This window comes from Sturnus vulgaris, chromosome 7 (genome assembly GCF_052056855.1).
Source record: "Sturnus vulgaris isolate bStuVul1 chromosome 7, bStuVul1.hap1, whole genome shotgun sequence".
NCBI lineage: Eukaryota > Metazoa > Chordata > Aves > Passeriformes > Sturnidae > Sturnus > Sturnus vulgaris.
This window is the reverse complement of record NC_142249.1, coordinates 17471376-17492176: the sequence shown is the minus strand read 5'-3', so window position 1 is coordinate 17492176 and position 20801 is coordinate 17471376. Positions and strand designations below refer to the sequence as shown.

The 20801-nt window shown below is 40.8% G+C and overlaps 1 protein-coding gene across 1 annotated transcript in view; it reads left to right on the top strand.

Moving 5' to 3' along the window:
- The window catches only part of ITPRID2 (ITPR interacting domain containing 2), a 39537-nt gene extending 20082 nt beyond the window's left edge, over nt 1-19455 (top strand). The window contains exons 10-18 of the mRNA XM_014880261.2: nt 2302-2390; nt 4896-6119; nt 8771-8851; nt 9214-9341; nt 10338-10488; nt 11735-11800; nt 12471-12851; nt 17710-17834; nt 18225-19455. Of these exons, the coding sequence (XP_014735747.2) occupies nt 2302-2390; nt 4896-6119; nt 8771-8851; nt 9214-9341; nt 10338-10488; nt 11735-11800; nt 12471-12851; nt 17710-17820 (2231 nt within the window). The 3' untranslated portion in view covers nt 17821-17834; nt 18225-19455. The remainder of the gene's footprint in view (nt 1-2301; nt 2391-4895; nt 6120-8770; nt 8852-9213; nt 9342-10337; nt 10489-11734; nt 11801-12470; nt 12852-17709; nt 17835-18224) is intronic.
- The last annotated feature ends 1346 nt before the right edge of the window (nt 19456-20801 follow it).

Below are 20801 nucleotides of genomic sequence, written 5' to 3'. Positions count from 1 at the left end.
ATCTGTACTAGTTGGTATTTCCAGTCTTTACAGAACCAAACCTTGTCATTTCACTACTGATTCAGTAGAGATTCCAGCTCTTTATGATTTTTTACTGCATTTACATGGTAGTGGTGTCGTGGAGAACCCTAAGAACTTGTGAAAGACAAGGGTAAGGTGTGGTGGCAGGTGACTACTCAGAAAACATGTCTCTTCTGATTTGCTTTAACATGTTAAAAAAAATCCTAGCAGCTCTGTAGCACAAAAAGCAGAGGATGACTGTATAAAGGGGATGTCTCCTGAGGTGGAAGCAAGGCAGTTTGAGTCTGTTCATACTGTGTCAGTCACTTGCCATGGATAAATAAGGCCGGTGTGAATGACTGCTCAGGGCTGACCCCTTGCCAGGCACTATCTGTCCCGTAAGGCTGTCAAAGCACGTGCATAAATAATCTATGCTATAGAAATTTATCTGGAAGACTGATTTTAACTTTAGTACTATGTCTCTGAGAAGCCCAAGAATTAATTTGAGAAAACACATAGATGTAATTTTCCTTTCTATAGCTGAAAAGGAAATACTGACTGAGAAGGAAATAGAAGGACAGGGCAGCATTCTGTTGAGCAGTAATGAAGTTCATGTGCATGAAAACAGATGCCAGCACATGCACTGGTGCATTGTTTTATCTGAACTAAAGGGGATCTCTTCCCTAAGAGAGGCTAAGGCTTTCACCAGCAGTGGTTTTTTTTCTCTTAAATTAAAATTCACCAGATAAGAGAAAGAGGAGGCCAAAGTGTCTGGCAACAAAATTAGGTAATTGTTCACCTTGGAGAAGGTAACAGATTCCCCCCAGCCTCAGTTGTATGTTCATGGCATGCTCTTTCAGCTGTATTAATTGAAATGGGCAGTTAATAAGATCCAGTTCTCAGGGAAGTAATTTCCATTGTCTTTACTGGGAGTTGGGTGGGGATGTCTTTCTTGAGGTAGAAAAGTTGTTTGTCATTGCAGGATATTGTGGCTACCATGATAACAGAGCAGCAGCACAATTTGAAAGGCACTCCCTAAAAGCTGTGTGACATCACTGATACAGAAGCTTAGTGAGCAGTTTGCCTCTACTGGTATTCACAGACTGTGCAGGCTCTTATTTCTGCGTTAGTAAAATGTTTATAAAAATGAATACTAAAAAAAAAATTAGTTGTGAATATCCAGCGGTTTTCATAATGTATGCCAATGCATTGAGCTGTGAACTGGGATTAATTATATGATGACATTTAACTGGGGCAAAATTCTGCATTGAGCCTTTGAGAAGACAGCAGCAAGCTCTCGCCTAAGGGTGCAGAGGAGAAGGTGGCAGGGGTCTGGGGGCTACAGGCCACCGTAGTTACTTCCCATCTCCAAGCTTTTATACTTCTGCTGACACCTAAAGGTGAGATAAGGTTGTTGCCCGTGCTGGCCTCAGGCTGAGTAAACGTTTCTGGTGCCATAAGGTAAACCTTGCACTTGGTGGGTGCTTCCTGTGTCCAGTCAGGAGCAATATGCATGCAATAGTGTGCTGCAGAGCTTGCTGAGATCTCCCTGCAAAGCTGCTTAGTGAGGGCAGTGCTTGCACCAGAGGAAATTACTCCTGGGAAGCACTTAGAGTTTTAGAGCCTCTTTAGGCTATTTTAATGCTTACCTAATGAGAGTAGAAAGGAAGAAGCAGAAGGATCTTATCTCTCCTGTATAAAATGAGCACTGGGAATGTGCTTTGGCAGATTGCCCATTGCTGTGTAAGGGATGTTCTGTGCTTGTCCACTAACCCAGTGGAGGATCCTCTCCAGCAGCTGGCAGAGCCTCCACATGGTCCTCTCTGCCCAGGTGATGCTGTCCCTTTGGGTGTGTGGGGTGGTGTAGGCTGGTGGGAAATCAGTGATCTTCAGTATCTCCATGATCAAGGCAGGTGTCAAATCCCTACTTTTCAACACAAAAGCAACTCTTCCACTGCCTGCGTGTGAATTAATCAATTATATAGTTTTGTGAAAGCAAAACTCCAGTGGTGGCAACGACTGCAGAGGGCTTTTTCCACAGCACAGGAAGGAAAAATTTAAAAGATGGTTTTTCTTCCACTGCTGCTGGAAGCTTCACAAGTAGGGCTTTGGGTGAGAGAGATTTTGCTTGAAACAAGCAAGTTGTCTCTCTGTTTTGTTCAAAGTGGAACCTGAAAAGCTTTTGTATTACCGACTTAATGTTACTTTGCTGTAAAAGGAAAGCTTGTATTGAATGTGATTGGTCTTGAAAGGCTGTGATTTGTAAAGTAATTACAGTTGGGTTTTGGTTGTTTTAAACAGATCAGCTGTTAAGGACAGCCAGTCAGCACTCTGACAGCAGTGGCTTCGCTGAGGACTCTACAGATTGTTCTCCATTCAGTCAGCTTCAGGTAAGGTTCTCATCCTATGGTTGAAATACTCCTGATTAGTGTGAAACATTAGGGAAGGGTAGGAGGGATGTTGATGTTTGACTACTACTGTGGCCGTCAGTCTAGATCCTATAAAGTCATAATTTTCAGAGCTGGACCTGCTGAATCCCTTACTGAACTGAGTTCAAATTTGGAAGCCTTTCTGGTAGGTTAATCCGGGTATACTTGGGACTGGAATAAGCTCTAAATTCAGTATGTTCTGATTGCTCTTTCTGGTGTATCTTTTCTCACTGTCTGGTAGTTGATTCCTTTCAGTAGTGGGTAGAGATTAAGGTCTTGAAAGATTATAGCTATTCTGCTGATCGTTTCATTTTTTAAATTATTTTTGCCTTCCCACTCTCCTTGTTCTTAACTCCCCTGCCCCCTGCATATTTTTCCTTCTTTCTTTTTTTTTTTTTTTAATTAACAACTGACAGAAAATCAAAACAATTTCACACTAGTTTTACTGTGAAGATAGACTAATTTTAGTTGGTCTTGATCTTCCGTGCTCTTTCTTGTTCCAGTTTGTTTATCTTGGTCCCAGAAATTGCTGTGGTACTGACTAGAGACCTCATGTCTTTTGTTCCAGCCTGGTCTTTAGGTGTGTGCTCAATACACATGCTTGCACAGCTTGTGTTGTATCTGATATTTTGGAGCGCTGTTCTCCTAAAACATTCACACAGTAATAGCCGTGATTTGTTTGGCCTGTCAGCCAGTCAGAGCAAATCCTTCAGTCGGATCCTGTCCTCAAGGCCAGCTATTCCTGGGACCTAGACCACAGCCCAAAGGAATAGATGGGATTCTGGGTACCTCCAGCAATTTCATTTCTATAGATTATATCTGCTGAACTGTTTCTTGTGCTACCATATGCTTCTCCCTTGTGGCACACCAAGCATTTTAAAAGCTGTTGGGCAGTTCCTAGGAAGAGTTTTTCCACCCTCTACATCCATCAATGTTGCTTTTTCATTTTGGTACTGGAATTCTGGGTTTTCCAGTTGAGTAGTTCTTCAGCTGAGTACCAGAATAAAAGCCAAGACAATGTTAGTTTTTGTCTCCCTTAAACATCGGCTTAGTGCTTCCCAAGAGCAAGAAAAGGAGTAAAAATGAATAAAGGGAAAAATAATCCCGAGTCCCTGCAAAAAACATAAACATCTGACATTCTTGTTCAGCTCTCTACAGAGCTGTGAATGTGCTGGAGTGGAAGTTAGAAGGTGCCTCAGAGGAGAGTTGTTCACTCCTGATCTTTATGTTGGTTGCAACCTGATTAAGATCCCACTAAAAGTATGTTTCAGCTAAGTACCCCTTCACTGGAATATTGCTGGAGTTTGTCTATGTTGGCTGTAAAAGGAAGAGATTTTTCTGTTTTCTATTATGCTGTTTTGAAAAGGTATACTGAGACTGCACAAGGTTTGTGCCATGGGGATGCTAGGCTCTCCTCTGCCACCTTCACTCCTTTATTCAGACCAAGTGCTGAGCTGAATTCAGAAAATAGGGGTGAATGATGCAGCTAGGGGGAATGAGAACTTGGCAGCTAGTGAAGAGAGCCTGTGAAAAGATGAAGGGGCCACAGAGGAGTATATATTGTTTCTTAAAAGTATGGTAATTTAGTGCCATCTACTGTTAAATTATTGACTTTAGCACCCATAGCCATCCTCTGAAACTCAGGAGGGAACTCAAAATTTGAACCATGTTGCCTTTCATCTCTGACTTCCAAAATTCCAAAAGATTTTCTGAGGGAGATTTTGACATTGAGAGGGTATTCTGCAGGGAGGTTTTGTGTTACCAAAAAAGCCAGAATTCTCCATCCAAGTTCTTATGCCTTACTCATGTTGAGTAAATAATTGAACAATGTGATGGAGGATTAGGACACTAACAGTACTGGCTGTGCTCTTCAACTGAGATTAACATCCTAATGTGATATTCTCAGACTTCAGCAATTCTTTAATTAAACAGGCTGAGTTTATGGGCAGACTGGCTTTCCCGTTCTTGGTATTTTCCTGTAACACAATTTCACTACAGTCTGCAGTTCTCCTCACTTCTCTGTATACATTTCCTAATGCTACCATTCATTTCAGTGTTGTGAACCTTTATAAATGGGAAATGCTTTGTACCATGACCCAGCTATCTGCTTGTCATCACTACCTATAATATACTAGCATTGTATTCTTCTTGCTCTTACTCTTTTGCCACTTCTGTTCTTCTTACAATATTGAATTCATTGTCAAATCAATTTATTGTCAAATTGTGTGAAGAATTTTCTCTTTAGAAAAATAAAAACCTCCTTTTGGTGCCATATTTCATTGTACTCCTAATGTATCTGATACCATGGTTTCTTTGCTCTCCTTCACTGTTTTTCTTACACACTAAGTGCATTATTCTTTCTGCTCTCCACCCCAAAACCCAGTGAAGGTGTTCTTGGACTCTTGGCCTGACTCCTGAGAAGACAGTAGTTGAGTTCACTCCTTTGCTGTCTCATATCTTTCCTAGGTTCAGGAGTCTTTGCAGGGCATGGGAAGCAGTGCTGACAGCTGTGACAGTGAAACAACTGTGACATCACACAGCGAGGAGCAGAAGACACCCTTAGCCAAGGAACTGCCCTGTTTTGATAAGTTTGAAGAGGAGGAGGAGGAAGATGATGAGGAAGAGGATTATGACGATGATGAAGAGGATATTATGTCTCAAGTAGAGAGACAAAAGGTAGGGGCATCTTCTGATAGCAGAAGGAGTGAAGACAGAAAATTTAGTGACTGTAAAACTGAACAAAATCAAGGACAAGAAAGCAAGTCATCTCATGTATCAGAGACAGTCCAAGGAGAGATCAGCTCTAAGGAGGAAGACATTTCCAGTGAGCAGAAAGAATCAGACCTGCTGGAGGAAGGCAGTGTGTTTGAGTTTCCTCAGTATCACACACACCATATCCTCAGGTCGATACAGTCTCTGGAAGGTGATGGCTCCTCCATATCACCTGTGGACAGAGTCCAGGTTGCCTTGCAAAGAGCTGAGCTGAGGATCATCAACTCACCTGAGTCCAAGGCCAGGTGCACTCTGCTGAAGTCGAAAGATCTTCTGAGGAAGCAGAGACTCTGGTTTGCTGAACCAGGCTATCCTCTAAGGCGGTCTCAGTCTCTCCCCTCTGCATTGCTGAATCCAGTGAAAGTGGTGTCCTCTGTGAATGTTCAGTTAACTCCAGGAAGAGAGACTCTCTGCAGTCCTCCTTCTTTCACCTACAAGTACACACAAGTGGAGGACGACAAGAAAGCAGCATCTGAGAATGACAGAAGTGAGGATGAGGCAGCCTCCAGCCATCCCGTGTGCAAATCCACACTGTTTATTGCACCTTCATCCTCCAAGAAAGAGGCGCCCCAGGCTGGGCCCATCAGGCTGCCTGAGGAGCTCAGTCCCACCAGGGTACAGAGCTGTCCCCTGCACACACCAGCAGCCGTGTCCCAGTCCACGTGCTCCCTCCATTCCCTCCCCACGGAGTGGCAGGACAGGCCGCTGTGCGAGCACATGAGGACATTCAGCACCCACAGTGTCCCAAGCCTCTCCAGCTCGTCCTTCAGTGCTGTGCTTCCCCCCTTCAGCTGTCCCTTCTTTCCAAGGCATGGAGTTCCTCATCGTCCTCTTGCCATGAACCCGCCCTCCACTGTGGAGATGCAGCTACGCAGGGTCCTACATGACATCAGAAACTCTCTGCAGAACCTCTCGCAGGTAAGAGCAAGCCTCGTTTTGCCCCTGGACAAAGGGGTTCCTTATTTTATCCTTACCAAACCAAGGTGATAACCTGAATATTCCCTTGTGTGGTTCAACAGATCAGGAAAAGAAAAGATCTTTTGTTCAAGTACGATTTGTTACTGTTTTAGGAGCTTCTGTTTAAAGGGGCAAGTTTAAAGTGTGCAAAGGTGAGAGTTTTAGGTTAGATATTAGGAAAAAGTTTTTCACCTAGAGGGTGGTTGGGCACTGGAACAGGCTCCCCAGGGAAGTCACAGCACCAAGCCTGATGGAGTTCAAGAAGTATTTGGACATGCTCAGGGGCTGGGTGTGACTCTTGGGTTGTCCTGTGCAGGGCCAGGAGTTGGACTTTGATGACCCTTGTGGATCCCTTCCAAGTCAATATATTCTGTGATTCTATGATCATCTTTTCAGTGCTCCACTTTTTTTGCATTTAATGTTTTCTCGTTGCAGTTGACCCAGACTGATTTTTTTTCCAGTATTTTTTTTTTTAGCTTTTATAGATATTCTTGGATAGAAGGGAGGAACAGTGTACTCTTGATCAGCCATTATTTTATTTCAAGATGAGAATCATTAGCTTTAGATTTTACAATGCATATTTATAGAATGACAGAATGGTCTGGACAATCCTTTGATTTCTCCTCTTTTTGGCATACTTCTCATTCAGCTGTTAAAAATGTATTTTTTTCCTTACAAGTCATAAAGCTTCAATAATGATGTCAGTGATTGATCTCAGTGTATTTCTGTGCTATTTCATGCCAATCTTTTTCATTTACAACTCTGGAGCTAGCCAACATATTCTTGATACCATCAGTCTTTTATTAAGAATTGATTTTGTCAGAGCATGTGAAATTTTGTCCATCTCATCACTCAGAGAAGAAATGCTTGAGAATGCAGGCATGTAAATTTTACCAATTTCTGCCACACCTTCTGCTCCTCCTCTCCTGATTGCCAGCTGTTCCTCCTCTGCCATGCTGGTTCTGCTGTTTTCTTAGGTAGGGATCCAACTTAGGATCCTGCAAGTTCCTGCAGGAGGCTGTGTGGGCAAAGCAGTTACAGACTCTGCTCATTTATGTATGAATATGTGAGCACTATTCAGTTGTAGATCTAAAATTTCAGTGCATTTAACCCAAGAGCAAACATGTCCCTGGCTGCACTATATTGCAGGTGGGAGGCTGTGATGGGCTTTTTTGGGCCCCTGTTATTTTATTAACTTTGCCCCGTGTCAATAGCTAGAGGTGAGTCCAATCTTCTTTGGTTCTATCAGCTGGCCCTGCTTCTCAGAGCAAGGCTTGGTCCTGTGACCAGCTCTGCAGCAGAAAGCTGTGGTCACCTGTGTTTTAAGTCAACCATTGCTCAAGGTGGTGCTCATAGTGTGCCTGGGAGAAAGTATTTGCAGAACTTAACCTTCTCCAGAGAATTCTCTCACGTGTACCAATTGCAGCCTTGATCTGTGCTCAGTACTTACCATGCTAGCTAAACCTGGTGAAAAAGAAACCTCTGTATTACATCCAGAACTAAAGCTGGTTCAGTTAAAAAAAAAATAAGGGGGGGCATAGGAGGGGATAATAACATTTACCCCACTAGTTCTTCTTCAGCATATTTTGTCTAAACTAGTTTCATTTTGGAGGCTTGGTCCTTCTCACAGCAGAGATTGGAATGAAAATATATTCCCTGCTTTTTCCTACAGTAGAGTCTGGCACATAGCATGCTCAATGGTTAAAGAAAAAGTTGAGATGTTTAAAGATATGATTCTGATTTTTAGAAAGAATAAGGAGGACTAGATAAGTTGCTGATAGAACAGGGAACAGAGAAAGCTGGCAGAGGAAAAATAAACCCATCCCCTTGATGTGATCGTGTTGGAGCAAAACTTCTCTCTGTGAATGAACATGCTTCAGATTTTCCATGGCATATCAATAGTCCTTTGAATTCTTTTGAAATTATATTGGACAAGCTGTCTTTTTCATGTTTGAGAAGGTAAACATTTTTGCTGTTTCCACTGTTCTTTGTTGTGCTATGTCTGTACATGTAACAAACCCCTGGATTTTATCTGTTTGCTCCATATGTTGTTGCAACATGCAAATAGAAATTGTTCAGCAATCTTGTTTTCACGAGAGATTATTAGCAAGATGGGGTCTTTGGATATAGGCAACATAGTGAGATTAAAAACAAAAATGAACAAAAATTCCCCAAACTAAGAACTGAAGAAAATCCCATGACAAATTTGACTATAATCATGATTTCAAAATGGGACACAGTTTAATTTTCTCAGTTCTGGTTTTAGAATTGTTTTTTTTATCATTAGCTGAGACAATTGAGACTATTAAGTTTTCAGGCATAAAATGCTTTGTGCAGAAGAAGTTAGTTTTTATTTCTACTCACTGTGTCAGACAGGATTAATTTGGATTTTCACCAGCAGCACATTTCCATTGCTGAGCTTTGATGCACATGTGTCAGTTAAGAAGTGGTGCTGCCAGTTTGTAAGGTTGCCTATTTGTAACGCAATATTTCCATGGATTGCAGAAATGTCAATGCCAGAAATGTTGTGTTTTGACAGTGGCTGCTTTTGGAGTGTCTGTGTATTCAAGGGAATGCCTTTCCCATTTAAATTGTTTGTTTCTTCTCCCTAGTACCCAGTGATGAGGGGTCAGGATCTTTCAGCTGCTGCTGGTTACACTACTCAGAGATCATCCATTCTACCTCTCTATGAAGTAAGTGACCCTGTTCATGGAGTGGTACTGAGTCAAAGCAAAATACAAAGAAACATCCTAAATGTGTCACAGATTGTGCTAACTTTGGGCAGTTCCTTGTCTTTGTTCTCAAGAGAGAGCTTCTTGTAAATAATGTTAAAAAGGAATTAATCTAAATACATTTTCATGTGTTTGCTGGTATGATACAGCTGAAAATGCTGTTTTCTTGAGTCATTGTGAAGGTGCAACATGCAGCTTCCTTCATATGCTGAAGTTGCTGAGGTGCTGTTAACTCAAAGGGCTCATCTGGGCAGATGTGGTTACAGAATCCAACTTTAATTCATTTTCCCATGTAATTCATTGTTATATTTTTGTTTCTCCAGAATACTTTCCAGGAGCTACAAGTGGTGAGGAGAAATCTAAATTTATTCAGAACCCAAATGATGGATTTGGAATTGACTATGTTGCGTCAACAGACCACAGTTTATCAGCACATGACAGAGGAGGAAAGGTAAAATGATCTTTTTTAAAAAAACAAAAAAAGAGAAAATACTCTGGCATATCAGAAAATGTGTTACTGCCCTTGAAATCAGCAAGAAATCTATTTCTTTCAATTTGAACAGGGTTGGAGATGAGTTTTTGCCAAAATCTTATTAACTCTTTTCATTATACATCTTCATTCTAGAGTTTTTTACTCTCTATTTCTTCCAATCCCTATTTCTCACTAATTAATTCTATTTTTTGCATCCTTTCTCCACCGTGATTCTACAGCTGGAGATTTTAAGGGCTGTTTTCATAGGATACTTGAACATAGCATGTTGCAGGGGGAAAAGTCCTAAAAGATTTTGTTTTAGATCACTCCCATGTTTGTAGATGTAAATAGTGAGCACTGTAGCATTCAGATGCTTTTCCAATTTTCAGTGGCTACTCAGCAGGCTACAGATGGCATTTGTGTTCTGGCTCCGTGTGGCTGTGCTCGCCAGGAGCTGCAGATCTGGAAGAATTTTTAAAACTGATTATATATTTAGTTCAGTTGAATCAGCTCTTGGCCTATCACTTTAAAAGTAAACATGTTTGAAATCAGTTGGCTGCCTTAGACAGTGACTTCCTGGCCAAAATGTAGTTGGGAGTGCTGGCAATCTGTAACCACACAGGAGAACTAACATGCAATTACTGCGTTACTCTGTGGTGCTTGTTCTTATCAGTTTTAAATTGCATTTGATTAGATATATGTAGAAATACTGATTTCTTAGGCATTTAAAGCTGAATTTTTTTGAGAATATTGTGTGGTACACTATGTTGTTTTGTATTTTCTATGGACTGATACGTATTTTCTATAAATGGAAAAAGAGTTCCATGCCATGTAGGCATTCAGCTAACTTTTCTGTGTTCTGCTTTGAGTTCCCTTGTATGAAGTCCTTTACTTGTGGCACTGTCCCACTCAGTTACCTCTTTGCAGCTGGGTGCAGTGAATGCTTTTGTTCTTTTCGTGCTGGCCTTGGCATAGATTCGAAGCTGATCAGCTGCAGAGCCTGAGGAAGTCTGTCCGCATGGAGCTACAGGAGTTGGAGATGCAGCTGGAAGAACGTCTGCTTGCCTTGGAAGACCAGCTCAGGAGTCTGCACATGTCTTCACCTTACAGACCTCAGACACACATAGTAAGGATTAGTTTTGCAACAACATTATGTGTTTTCTCATTGTAATGTTCATCACAGAATTGTAGAATAGTTCGGGTTGGAAGGGGCCTTTAAAGATCACCTAATCCAACCCTCCTGCAATGAGCTGGGACAAATAATCACTCATAACTGTGAAAACTCTGTGAGTGGGATGGAATCTTGGAAATTTGATGATGGTGTGTGCACTATCAGGGGTCATATTTCCTCATTTTCAGTCAGTATTTCCTCTTGGGGAAAAGGTGTGTGACTTTCTTGGTGTTAATACGTATCAATACATACCTTGTGGGATTTTAGGGCTGAGAAAGGCAGACCTCTTCTGTCAGTGCTTCTTTTTCCTTTTCGTGACCCTGAGTTTTTGGTAGCTAGGGCTCATGTCTAAAATCCTTGGAGAATGGTGATATTCTTTCTGGAGTTCTCCTATACTGATTTTCTTGAGAGATGAGAGCAGAGAGATGAGACATTTACAGTGTTTCCCTAAGAAACAGAGTGTGCTTTCTCTCTAGCTCTGCCAATCCATGTGGGGAAAACAAAACAAAACACTGCCCCCCCCCCCCAAAAAAAAAGAGCAGCAAACAGGGAAAATCCCATTGTCATGAGTTTTCTCCTCCATTGTCTTTTGTAGCTCCTTCAGATGAACACATGGCTCCCTGACAAACAGTGGGAAAAGCTCTGCTCCCACAAGCACTCCCCAAAAGCACAAGAAGGGGAATAAAAGGCATTTGTCTGTGTTTGTTGGTGGCATGGCAATATACTCTCTCTTATTTTTCACTCAGCAGAAAACTGTTCCTCTCTTTTGCTGCTGCAATTCTGTCCTCAGCCAAACAAAAGAAGCACAGACAAAATGTATCATATGTTCTTCCTGGGTTTCATTTCTCTTTCTTAGCCAATCCTCTTGTGTAGAAGCAGCACAGGCCACATCTTCCGCTTTAGTGTTTTGTCATGGGGAAAAAAAAGTTGAAACTCAAGAAGAGGAAAATACAGTATTACTGTGATCTCAAGCCAAACTTGCATTCTTTGAACCATATAAATATTTTTTTATTTGTAAATCCTTTTATAGAAGAGGGCCAGTTTTAAAATTGACTGAAGTAAACTTTCTCCAACCAGCTCCGCTTCCTGTTTCCAACTTTCTGGTTTTACAGAAAGTTGTCTGAGATTCAGCATGTTTATATACTAGCTTCTGAGAGCTCTAAAAAAGTCCTAAGTGCATTAACTTGGCTTAATTTTCCAGGGTATGTATGGAAGCAGAAGTGCTGATAATCTGTCATGTCCTTCTCCATTGAACGTCATTGAACCAGTAAGTAATGATTGTGTACTCTGTGTTTTACTGATGAAAAGAACCAGAAAGGCTTTACTTTAAAATAGGTTGCAGGAGATTAATTTGATATATAATTTTAGAAATACTTTACTCCCTTAAATAGCTTTGTTGAAAACAGCTGCAATTTTCCTTAAGCAGATTTAACTATAGGTGTAATTGGCTGTAGAGTCCTGTTAGCTTTTAAGAAGAATATGTAGAAGTGAGATGTTTTTTCGTTTACTTGATACAAATAGTGGTACTACCTCATGAATTTTCTAGGGAAATTTTTTTTTTTAGATTTCTGGGCATTTTCTACTACTGAAAGTAAGTAGTTCCAAAACTGCAGAAAGGAAAGAACAAACAAACAAAAACCAAGCCCGTACGTGTGTCTCTGTCAATGGCTCTGGCAAGATGTATCCATATTGCAAAAGTCAGTGGCTTGGGGAAGAGCCACAATTTTTATTTATGTTGGCTTTAAAAAGACACATTCCTTTTCATGATCCTCTTTGTTGCAGTCATAAAAGCAAAGGATATATTTATTTTATAGCTGTATATTTGTTACATGGAGGGAATGAGTAAGTGATTAAATAAATAGCAAGAAAACATAGTTATGTCTGTATGTGACTGTTTTGTATGCCTATTCAGGACTGTTTCTTTCCTGAATCCTTAGGTCTCTGAGCTTATTCGAGAGCAGTCATTTCTGAAGTCTGAACTGGGCTTAGGACTGGGAGAGCTTGGACTGGAAACTCTGCCAGCAGAGGGTACAGAGTCGATATTCTCCCATGGAAACTCAGATTCCTCTTCAGTGTGCTCAGGTCACACAGGTAGAAAAGCCAAGAGTCAAAGCAAGAAGTTGTACCGAGCCTCTGTTGCCTTAACACCAACTCCCCCAGTGAGAGCAGGCACAGGACAGCCGGTGGAAAGCTCTGAGGAGTTTGCAGACTCCAAGCCAGAGGTGGAGCACAAACTTGAAAAGGTCCCTCTCATGCCTTCAGTTGATGAAATCCACAAAGCAGTGGAGCAGGAGGAGCTGCAACAAGTCATACGGGAGGTGAGGAAGGAGGGGCTGAGATCTGAGATGTTTGAACTGAGTTTACTGCAACCTAAAGACAAGGTTGTAAGTCCTGTCCATGGAGGTTTTCTCTTTCCTCTCCAGCAAGGACCCCATACTGTTCCTGTGCTGCGTCTGAAAGCTCAGAACATGTCACTAGGTGTTGGAGCCACAGCTGTGTCTATGTGCAAAGCAGTGGATGTTTTTTCAGTGGTTGTGGTTAGCATGTAAATTAATAGAGAAGTATGGCTGGGAAAGAACTTGCTGTCTCTGCTACTTGGTTAAGCAGCAAGATTTCAGATTCCCAAGTGAAAATTTCTGTCATGTTTGCTTGCTAAAATGACAAGCTGGAGTTCATTCGAGTGGTGAAATAATGTTTCTGAAACAATGCTGTAGTAAATGTTAAGCATACTTTCCCAGTCCTTCTACCCCAACCACTAAGGACTATAGGAATGTAAGTGAAACAAGTTGAAGGCTGGTGGGAAGTTATTTCAGAGTTTAAGAGTGATCTTGGACCAATCCTATTGAACTAGATTTATTGGCAGTCAAAGAAAGTGAGGAGTGCTTGGTTATTTTTCCTGTGGGCCAGGTTAAGAAACACTACTAAGACTGTATGTTTTGTTACTGGCATGACAGAAAAGCTCTCTGGCAAGTAATAGAAATGGGGAAAGGAAGCCTTGTGCCTATGAAAAAGTGGAGTGAACTTTGCTCTGAATACAGAAATGGGAATGGAGAACTTGTGGATTTTATTCCCTCTTCACAAGAGAGGGACCACTTAGACTTTAGCCGAGGGTCATTGGACCCTTGGCCTTTAGCTTGGCCCTTGAAGCTTTTGTATGGCTCTGCCATAGGCCATGAAGACTAGGTAAGACATCATGCTTAAAAATGTCCAACAGGCCAGGCTGCAATGCCATGGTACCTTCCAGGTCTGCTTGTGTTGAGGCTGTGGATAATTGGAACCAGCTTTACCTTAGCTTTGCCTTTGAAACAGATGGAATGCAAGCCACTCATCAGAAGACTTGCACATTAGATACTTAGCACACCTTTCACTGTGCTGCTTTTTCTGCAGTGAAGCCAGGATGTGGCCTTTGTATCTAGGCTGTCTGTAAAAATCCACATGTCAGGGCAGTGGTGTCATGATGGAGGGTTGCTAAAGGAGAAACTGAGATAGGAAGGAGAACTGTAATTCAAAAGTACTGCAAAAGCAGCAGAGGAAAAAAAGTGAGCTGGAGTCAAAGGACAGAATTATTTCAGTCAATATTTTTTCTGAGGTTAGCCTCTTGTGAAAGTTCCTCTTTAGCTTCATTAGTTGATAGCAAATAAAGATATGTACTCTTTGTACAGAGATTATTTAGGTTGTGTGGCACTGAGGACATTGTAATGCTGAAAGAATCCACACTGAACTGAGAGGCTACTATTCAAAGATGAGTAGTCAGCAAACAACTGAGCTTGACTCACTTTGTGACTATTTGAGCACACAGAGAGATTGTCCCTCAGTTTAACTTCTTTGGCAGTGGGTTCTGGATCAACTCAAGATTCTCAGCATGAGGAGTTGTGCAGGTCAGAGTGGAGATGCATGGGCACAAAGCACCTAGTAGATTTTGCAGAGCGAGAACATGTTATTAAACACATATCAGGAAAATCTTTATTATTTCATAAGAGTTAAAACAGAGCATAAATTGAAAGAATGCCTTGTGTAAATGCTCTGTTGTTAGCAAAGGAATTCCAGTTTCATTGTCAAAACAAAGAAATCTGGTAGGATGCATTCTTGATGTATGCACTCACAAGTATTAAACCCTTGCTTATTCCTCCCATTCTCTGTAGCTGTGTGCCCTTGTGTTGGGGAGAGAGAAGCCAGGCAGTGGGTGTGATATGCCTGGGTGGTCTGTAATGCATGTGAACTTTGACCTGTAACTATTTGTTCCATGAAAAAAAACTATGGTGTTAACTTTTGGCATTAATGGGCTAACTCCCACGGAAAAACATTCAGCAACCTGAAGTGCTCAAATAGCAAACAGTAGCTCTCTTGATGAAATCCAGCCTGGCTGCCCCAGGATTATCACATGAAGCACTTACTGCCTGACTTGTATAAGTCGCAGTGTCACCAGGCCCTCTCACTCTGCTCTTCTCCAGTTTAAAAGATGTGCTAGTTTAGACATCTTTCTGCTTAAAAGCAAAGGAAGTTTGGGTTTTGCTAACAGTTCTTCATTATAAACGTCATTTAATGAAGTTATATTTTAAGGAAATGTGTGATTTTTTTCCTGTCAACATTTGCTTTAAGAGGCTGTAATGAGTCTTAATGGGACAGAGATGGTCTGGCAGAGAATCATCCCTTTTCCATTTTCTATTCAAATCCATGTTAGCTCAACATCCTTCAAAATATCTGTAGGTTGTTCACATATGCAGGTGTTGGCTTCCTCATCTTACTATCTTGAGCATAAAATCTCACCTGCTGCTACCGTGAAGAAGTGGCACAGAAGAAAATAGAGTGAGAAACAATTCTTTCAATTATAGGAAATGTACTTCAAGATCAGAAGTATAAGCACTGTGAAAAGCCTCGTTCCTGTTTTTCATTAGGAAGTGAAGAAAACCAATCTCCAGATTTGTCACAGTGGCACACTTCACTCTCAGTCAGTTCTTTATTTAGCAGCAACACAATATTGCAGTAATGGTAATTCTTTTCTAGGAAGAAAGGTCATTGGTTTACTGCTGTAAAAATGAGTGTGATACTGTGTTTTCAATGCAATATTGAGTATCGGTGTTGTATCAACGTAGTAAATGTAGCATTGATGAGTAGTTCTCTCATTTTTCAAATGATCAATTTTTCATTCACTTCCTAAAAATAATTGATGGATCATTCATTGACTGCTTTTCTGTCTTTTGTACAGAGGAAGCCTTGGCAGCGGGCTGTGCCCTCTGCAGAGCAAATAGAATGTGCACCTTGCCCTAAATCATTTATAATGAAAAAGGCAAATATTGGCCATTGGTCACGACACACGCGTGGTACTGAGTCACTGCAGGAGTCAGTGCTGTGCTCACCACACAGGAGTGACCTTGCTGGGTCTGCAGAGGAGAGGATGCAGAGGCTGTGAAATGAGGCAGTGGAGGGTGGCCTTGCTGTCCAGACAGGAAGGTGAGAAGCAGAGGGCTCAAATAATCAAGGTCAATCCAGAAGCTGTTGGAAGAGCTGAGAATAGAACAGGAGCTGCTTTGCTTCCAGTCTCTTTGTTACAAGACTGTCTGTTGTACTAGATCATTTACTTGCTAATTTGGGAAGCTTTTATGAGCATTTTTTTGGAAAGTGAGGTTTATTTTTGTCTGTCTGTTGAGAGGAGGGTACAGAGTGACTGTTTTGTAGCATACTCACAGGCCCACCCCATGAGATATTGAAGAAGAGAGGTAGAGAGAGCACTGGGGGCTCTCTTTTGCCTGCTGAGCAGTTGGGATGCTGTATGCAGGTTTCCCTGTGCCTACATTTCTAAATCTCAAAGCCCTTACTATGCTGACAGTGGTTCTAAAGCTTTGTACATCAGTGTGTGCATCAGCACAGACATCCTCTGGGCTTTCAGCTCTTGGTGAAACAGGCCCTATTACACAGTGGCTTTTCTTTTGTCTGGTAATCAGTAAACTACCCAACTGGAACCTGCTTCCCAATAATGTTACAGGCTCTGAATTTCTGCTTGATGCAAAGCAGTAATGAAACGAGGAACTTTTCCACTAATGGTTTAGAGATTGAATTGCCTGCCAAAGAGAACAAGGGATAAATAACCTGCTGCTAATGCTGCTGCCACCCTTCTGACGTTGTTGCTTAATCCTTTTGACGCACCAGGAAGAGGGGAGACTAACATGAAAAAGAAAAATGTGTTGCTTAACTGGGATGCTGAGTGCCTCTGTGTGTGACCCTGGGCCAGGCTCTGGCTCTAAACCCCCTGCACGCTCTCACAGTTGTTGTCCTCCTCTGTCCTTGGAACTGCATCTGACTTGTCCCTCCTGAAGACCATCCCAAAAAATAAGTTCGTGCCAAAGATTTCTTGTACTTGCAAGAAGCCCATATTGTTTTTCTTTGTCATGCCCTGCTCCTTTCCAGCATAATATGCCCTTATAGAACTCTGTTTTGCCTCCTTTTCTCCTTTGTTTTCTCTACTGTAGCCATCAGTGCTCTGCTCTTTTTTGGTTTCAGCCTCAGCCACGCTCAAATGCCTGCTACTAGAAACTCTTAGCTGTGTTCTATATAAAACTTAATGGGTAAATGCTTTGTCACAATCCTGTGAAAAACAGCCTTCACTGGCATAGATTAAACTCCAGTGGCCCATTGATGATGTGAACAACTGTTGAAATTCTGTCTTTCCTGCTGAAAGTATGCAATTAGGAGTTGTCTGCTTTTGAATTATCTGAAAACAACATCTCATGTTCAAGGACTTGGACCTGTTCTACTGTGTAATCCATTTGTGAAGGAGATCAGTCCTGCCTTCCTTTTCAAGAGAATAACAACTTGTCAAAAAGTAGTGCCTTTGGGTTGGTCTTGATGTATATATCCTGAATTTTTTTTTTTCCCAGAACTTTGCATAGCTGAAATACATTATATCTTAGCATAAAACCAGATATCCTAAGTGTAAAAAAATAAATTTACCATCTGGAAATACAGAACTAGTTTTGTTTCCATTTATACAGTTTGCAAGAACTTCAAAATTGCTTACGGTTATTTTTCCATTCTTCTAATGCTTTTCCACTCACAGTTTTGAAAGTTGACTTTTTGGTGGTGCATGTTGGTAGTGTCAAACATATAGGCAATATCATTTAGTTTTATCCATTGTTTATATAAATTACTGACCTTAAAACTTTGACTAATCCCTTTCAGATCAAGGAATCTATTGTTGGTGAAATAAGAAGAGAAATAGTAAGTGGATTGTTAGCAGCTGTATCACCCCAAAGCAGATCTGCAACTGCAAAACAAGATACACAGCCATGAAACTGGTACTACAGGTAATCTTTGGGGGTCTGCAAGACCCAGATTTTATTTCTATTTTCAATGTGTTAAATATCATTGCTAACTTAAACCTTGCTTTGTTTGCATTTTCCCCTTGAAATATAAGTGATCAAAATTGAACTTCATTTAATACAGAGAATACTGATAACCCTGGATGGATTTGGAATATCAGCTGGTTTGTAGTTTGGCCCATTCTACTGTCAGCTTTCATAGAGTGGTCCTTGATTTTTAGTTTCAGTGTGATGACTTTTTATCTGAATGCATCATGCAAGAGGATTTCTGCAATTTGCCTGCCTTAGATATGAATAGTATTAAAATACATACTTAAACTTAACAGACTTCCAAAAATCTAATTTAGGTCTTCACCTTCTTTTTTTTTCTCTAAGGTTGGATGTAAGTTGGAAGTGCTGTGGGATTCTGCTTTGGGCAGCACCCCCTGGTGAAAGTGTCGAGTTGGTTTTGCTTCAGGAAGTGTTAAAGCTGCTGAGATGGGCTACTGTGTTTGGCGCTTAGTTCTCCAATGTGGACCTTTCCTTCAGGTCATCTGTAAGGACTTAGACACTTTAACATTACTTTCCTTAAAGCATCAGCAAAATTGTGTCACTCTGAAAGGTTTTGTATTTATTTGTATGTCCCTGTTGTAAATTTTTATGTAGCTAATTTCTTTGTCTAATGATGCATCATGAAACTTGAAGATTTCCAGACATAACCAATTTATAAATAACATGTACACGTTCAGCCTAGCTTTTTAAAAAAGAAAATAGAAAAAAACCCACAACAACCCCTCCCAAAACACTGACCTCTATGAGGTATTTATTGTGCAATAACTGATCCACTTTAAGAGCTTGAAATAACCAATAATGGTTTCCACTGCTGTTACTTAGAGCCACTTCAAAAGAAGGAAACGATCCTGTATACAAATTGCTTGGGGCGGTTACTATTAGCAGAGTGGTAGAATGACATGAGGTTACTCTTAAAACTACTTAAAGTTCTGACACTGAAAGCCTTATCTTTGTGTAGAAGACAACTTTTAACTAATTTTATTTGCTTCCTTACTGTCTGCTCATCCCTTTATAGGAAAGTGCCTTATTTAAGCACTGGGGTGGTTTTTTTTTGGTGTTGACTGCTCGCAGTCATACCAAGAGAAGTTCTGCTTCATATTAACCAAAATGCAATAAAAATACTATCTTCTGAAAGCAATTAGGATTTGCAACTTGGAGTGCATGAATGACCTTGCTTATATTATGGGGAAAACGGAAAAAATCTCTTTTCCTTCTCCATCCCTCACAGAGTGTATTTTCAGTCAGCCTGGTGAATATTTGATTGCTGCAATGGAGAAAATTGGAAGTCATTGGAGTTTTTATGTGGTCAAATAGACATTTAGTGGATATATAATATCCCTTTTGGCTGCGCTTGAACTCTCTTTACTCCTTTGCCTTTTCCATCTACTAAAACTCTTTACACTATGTCAAGGTCTTTAATCAAAAATAGTTTCAAATATTACAATATTATATGAAAAAGTTTATAAAATTTTAAGTTGTGTTAGGAAGACACACAAGGGCTGATTTCTTTAAAAAAGTGTATATTAAACCAATAAAATATTTATTTTGCCTATAATTTGTGTCAATGTTTTATATTGTGCGTGGTTTATTCTTAAGCAAAATAAGATAGATTTGATCAAGCAGTACACAGAATGGGGAACAGCTCCAAAAAGCTTTCAGGCATTCAGGGACCCTGAAATGGGAGAGCAGTGTTGGCACTTAAAACCAGTCTCTTAAAGTTGTTGGTTTCTGTTGCTGGTCCAGGAAGTTGGTTGGAAAACTCTAACTCTCATTAGAGTTTGTCTTTGTCAGTAGAGGCAGGGCTTTCATGAAAACCTTATTCTGCACACTGAAAAGCTGAAATACAAACTCTGGCAGCACTGACATGTGGCAATCCATACAAGGCAGTAAGTTGCAGTAGATTTCTGCCTTGTTTTGCAGCTCCATTCCACAGCCCCACAGGGGACCAGCCAGCCAGACCCACATGTCTGCAACCTCCCTTTGCAATTGCACAAACCCGAAACCTACTCAACCTGCTCCCCTTGTCCCCCAGCCAGATCAGTTAACACTCTTGACCACCTATGTAGGTCAAGCAGCTCAATCCTGTGCCTTTGAGCTGCTCAAAGTGGCTTTCCAAGAAAGGTGACAACCGCAGCTCTAAGAGAGTGATGGAGGAAAGCACTTCAGGAGCTGGTGGCAGTCAGCAGGAGCTGCCAGCAGCATCTTCCACAGAGACAGCAGCCTGACTTCCTGCTGCTCCACCAAGAAAGGTCACTTGTTGGTAAGATCCCAGAGTATCTGAGGTACTGCATCTTGTAGCTTGTAAGAACATTTGATCTCAGCAGTGTAAATCCTAGTGTTTAATATATCCTGAGAAATGAGAAATACTGCCAAATTTTCATCCAACTGATGGAAGTCAGATTTCTGAGGTTTGGCTATAATTTAAAATAAAGACATTTCAAAATGACATTTCTAAAAACTTTACTAAAATGAACGGATATAAAAGCACCTGTTTTTCCATAATCTGGATAACAGATTTTTGCCATTCTTAAGAACACTTCCAGCTAATATTTTCTGGGTGACACTTATGTACAGGAATGCCTATAAACTGTTTAAAACAATTATTTTAGTGCATCCATCCTATAGTTAAATTTGAGCTGGTATCAACTTCTGTTGACAATTCTGTTTGTGCCTTAGGAACAGCCATCATTATTATTGAACACACTCCTCTCCTGGGTGACTCACCATAATGGTTTTCTGGGCATGGACAGTTTTTCTTTCTTTTAATCATTCAAACTGCTACTTTCCTTGCAAATTAAGTGTTGTCTTTTTTTCTGCCACCTGGAATTTGATATGGATTATATGCAAATTCAGACAGCTTTATTAGTGGCTGATAGGTATTGGTCAATCAAATTTGCAGTG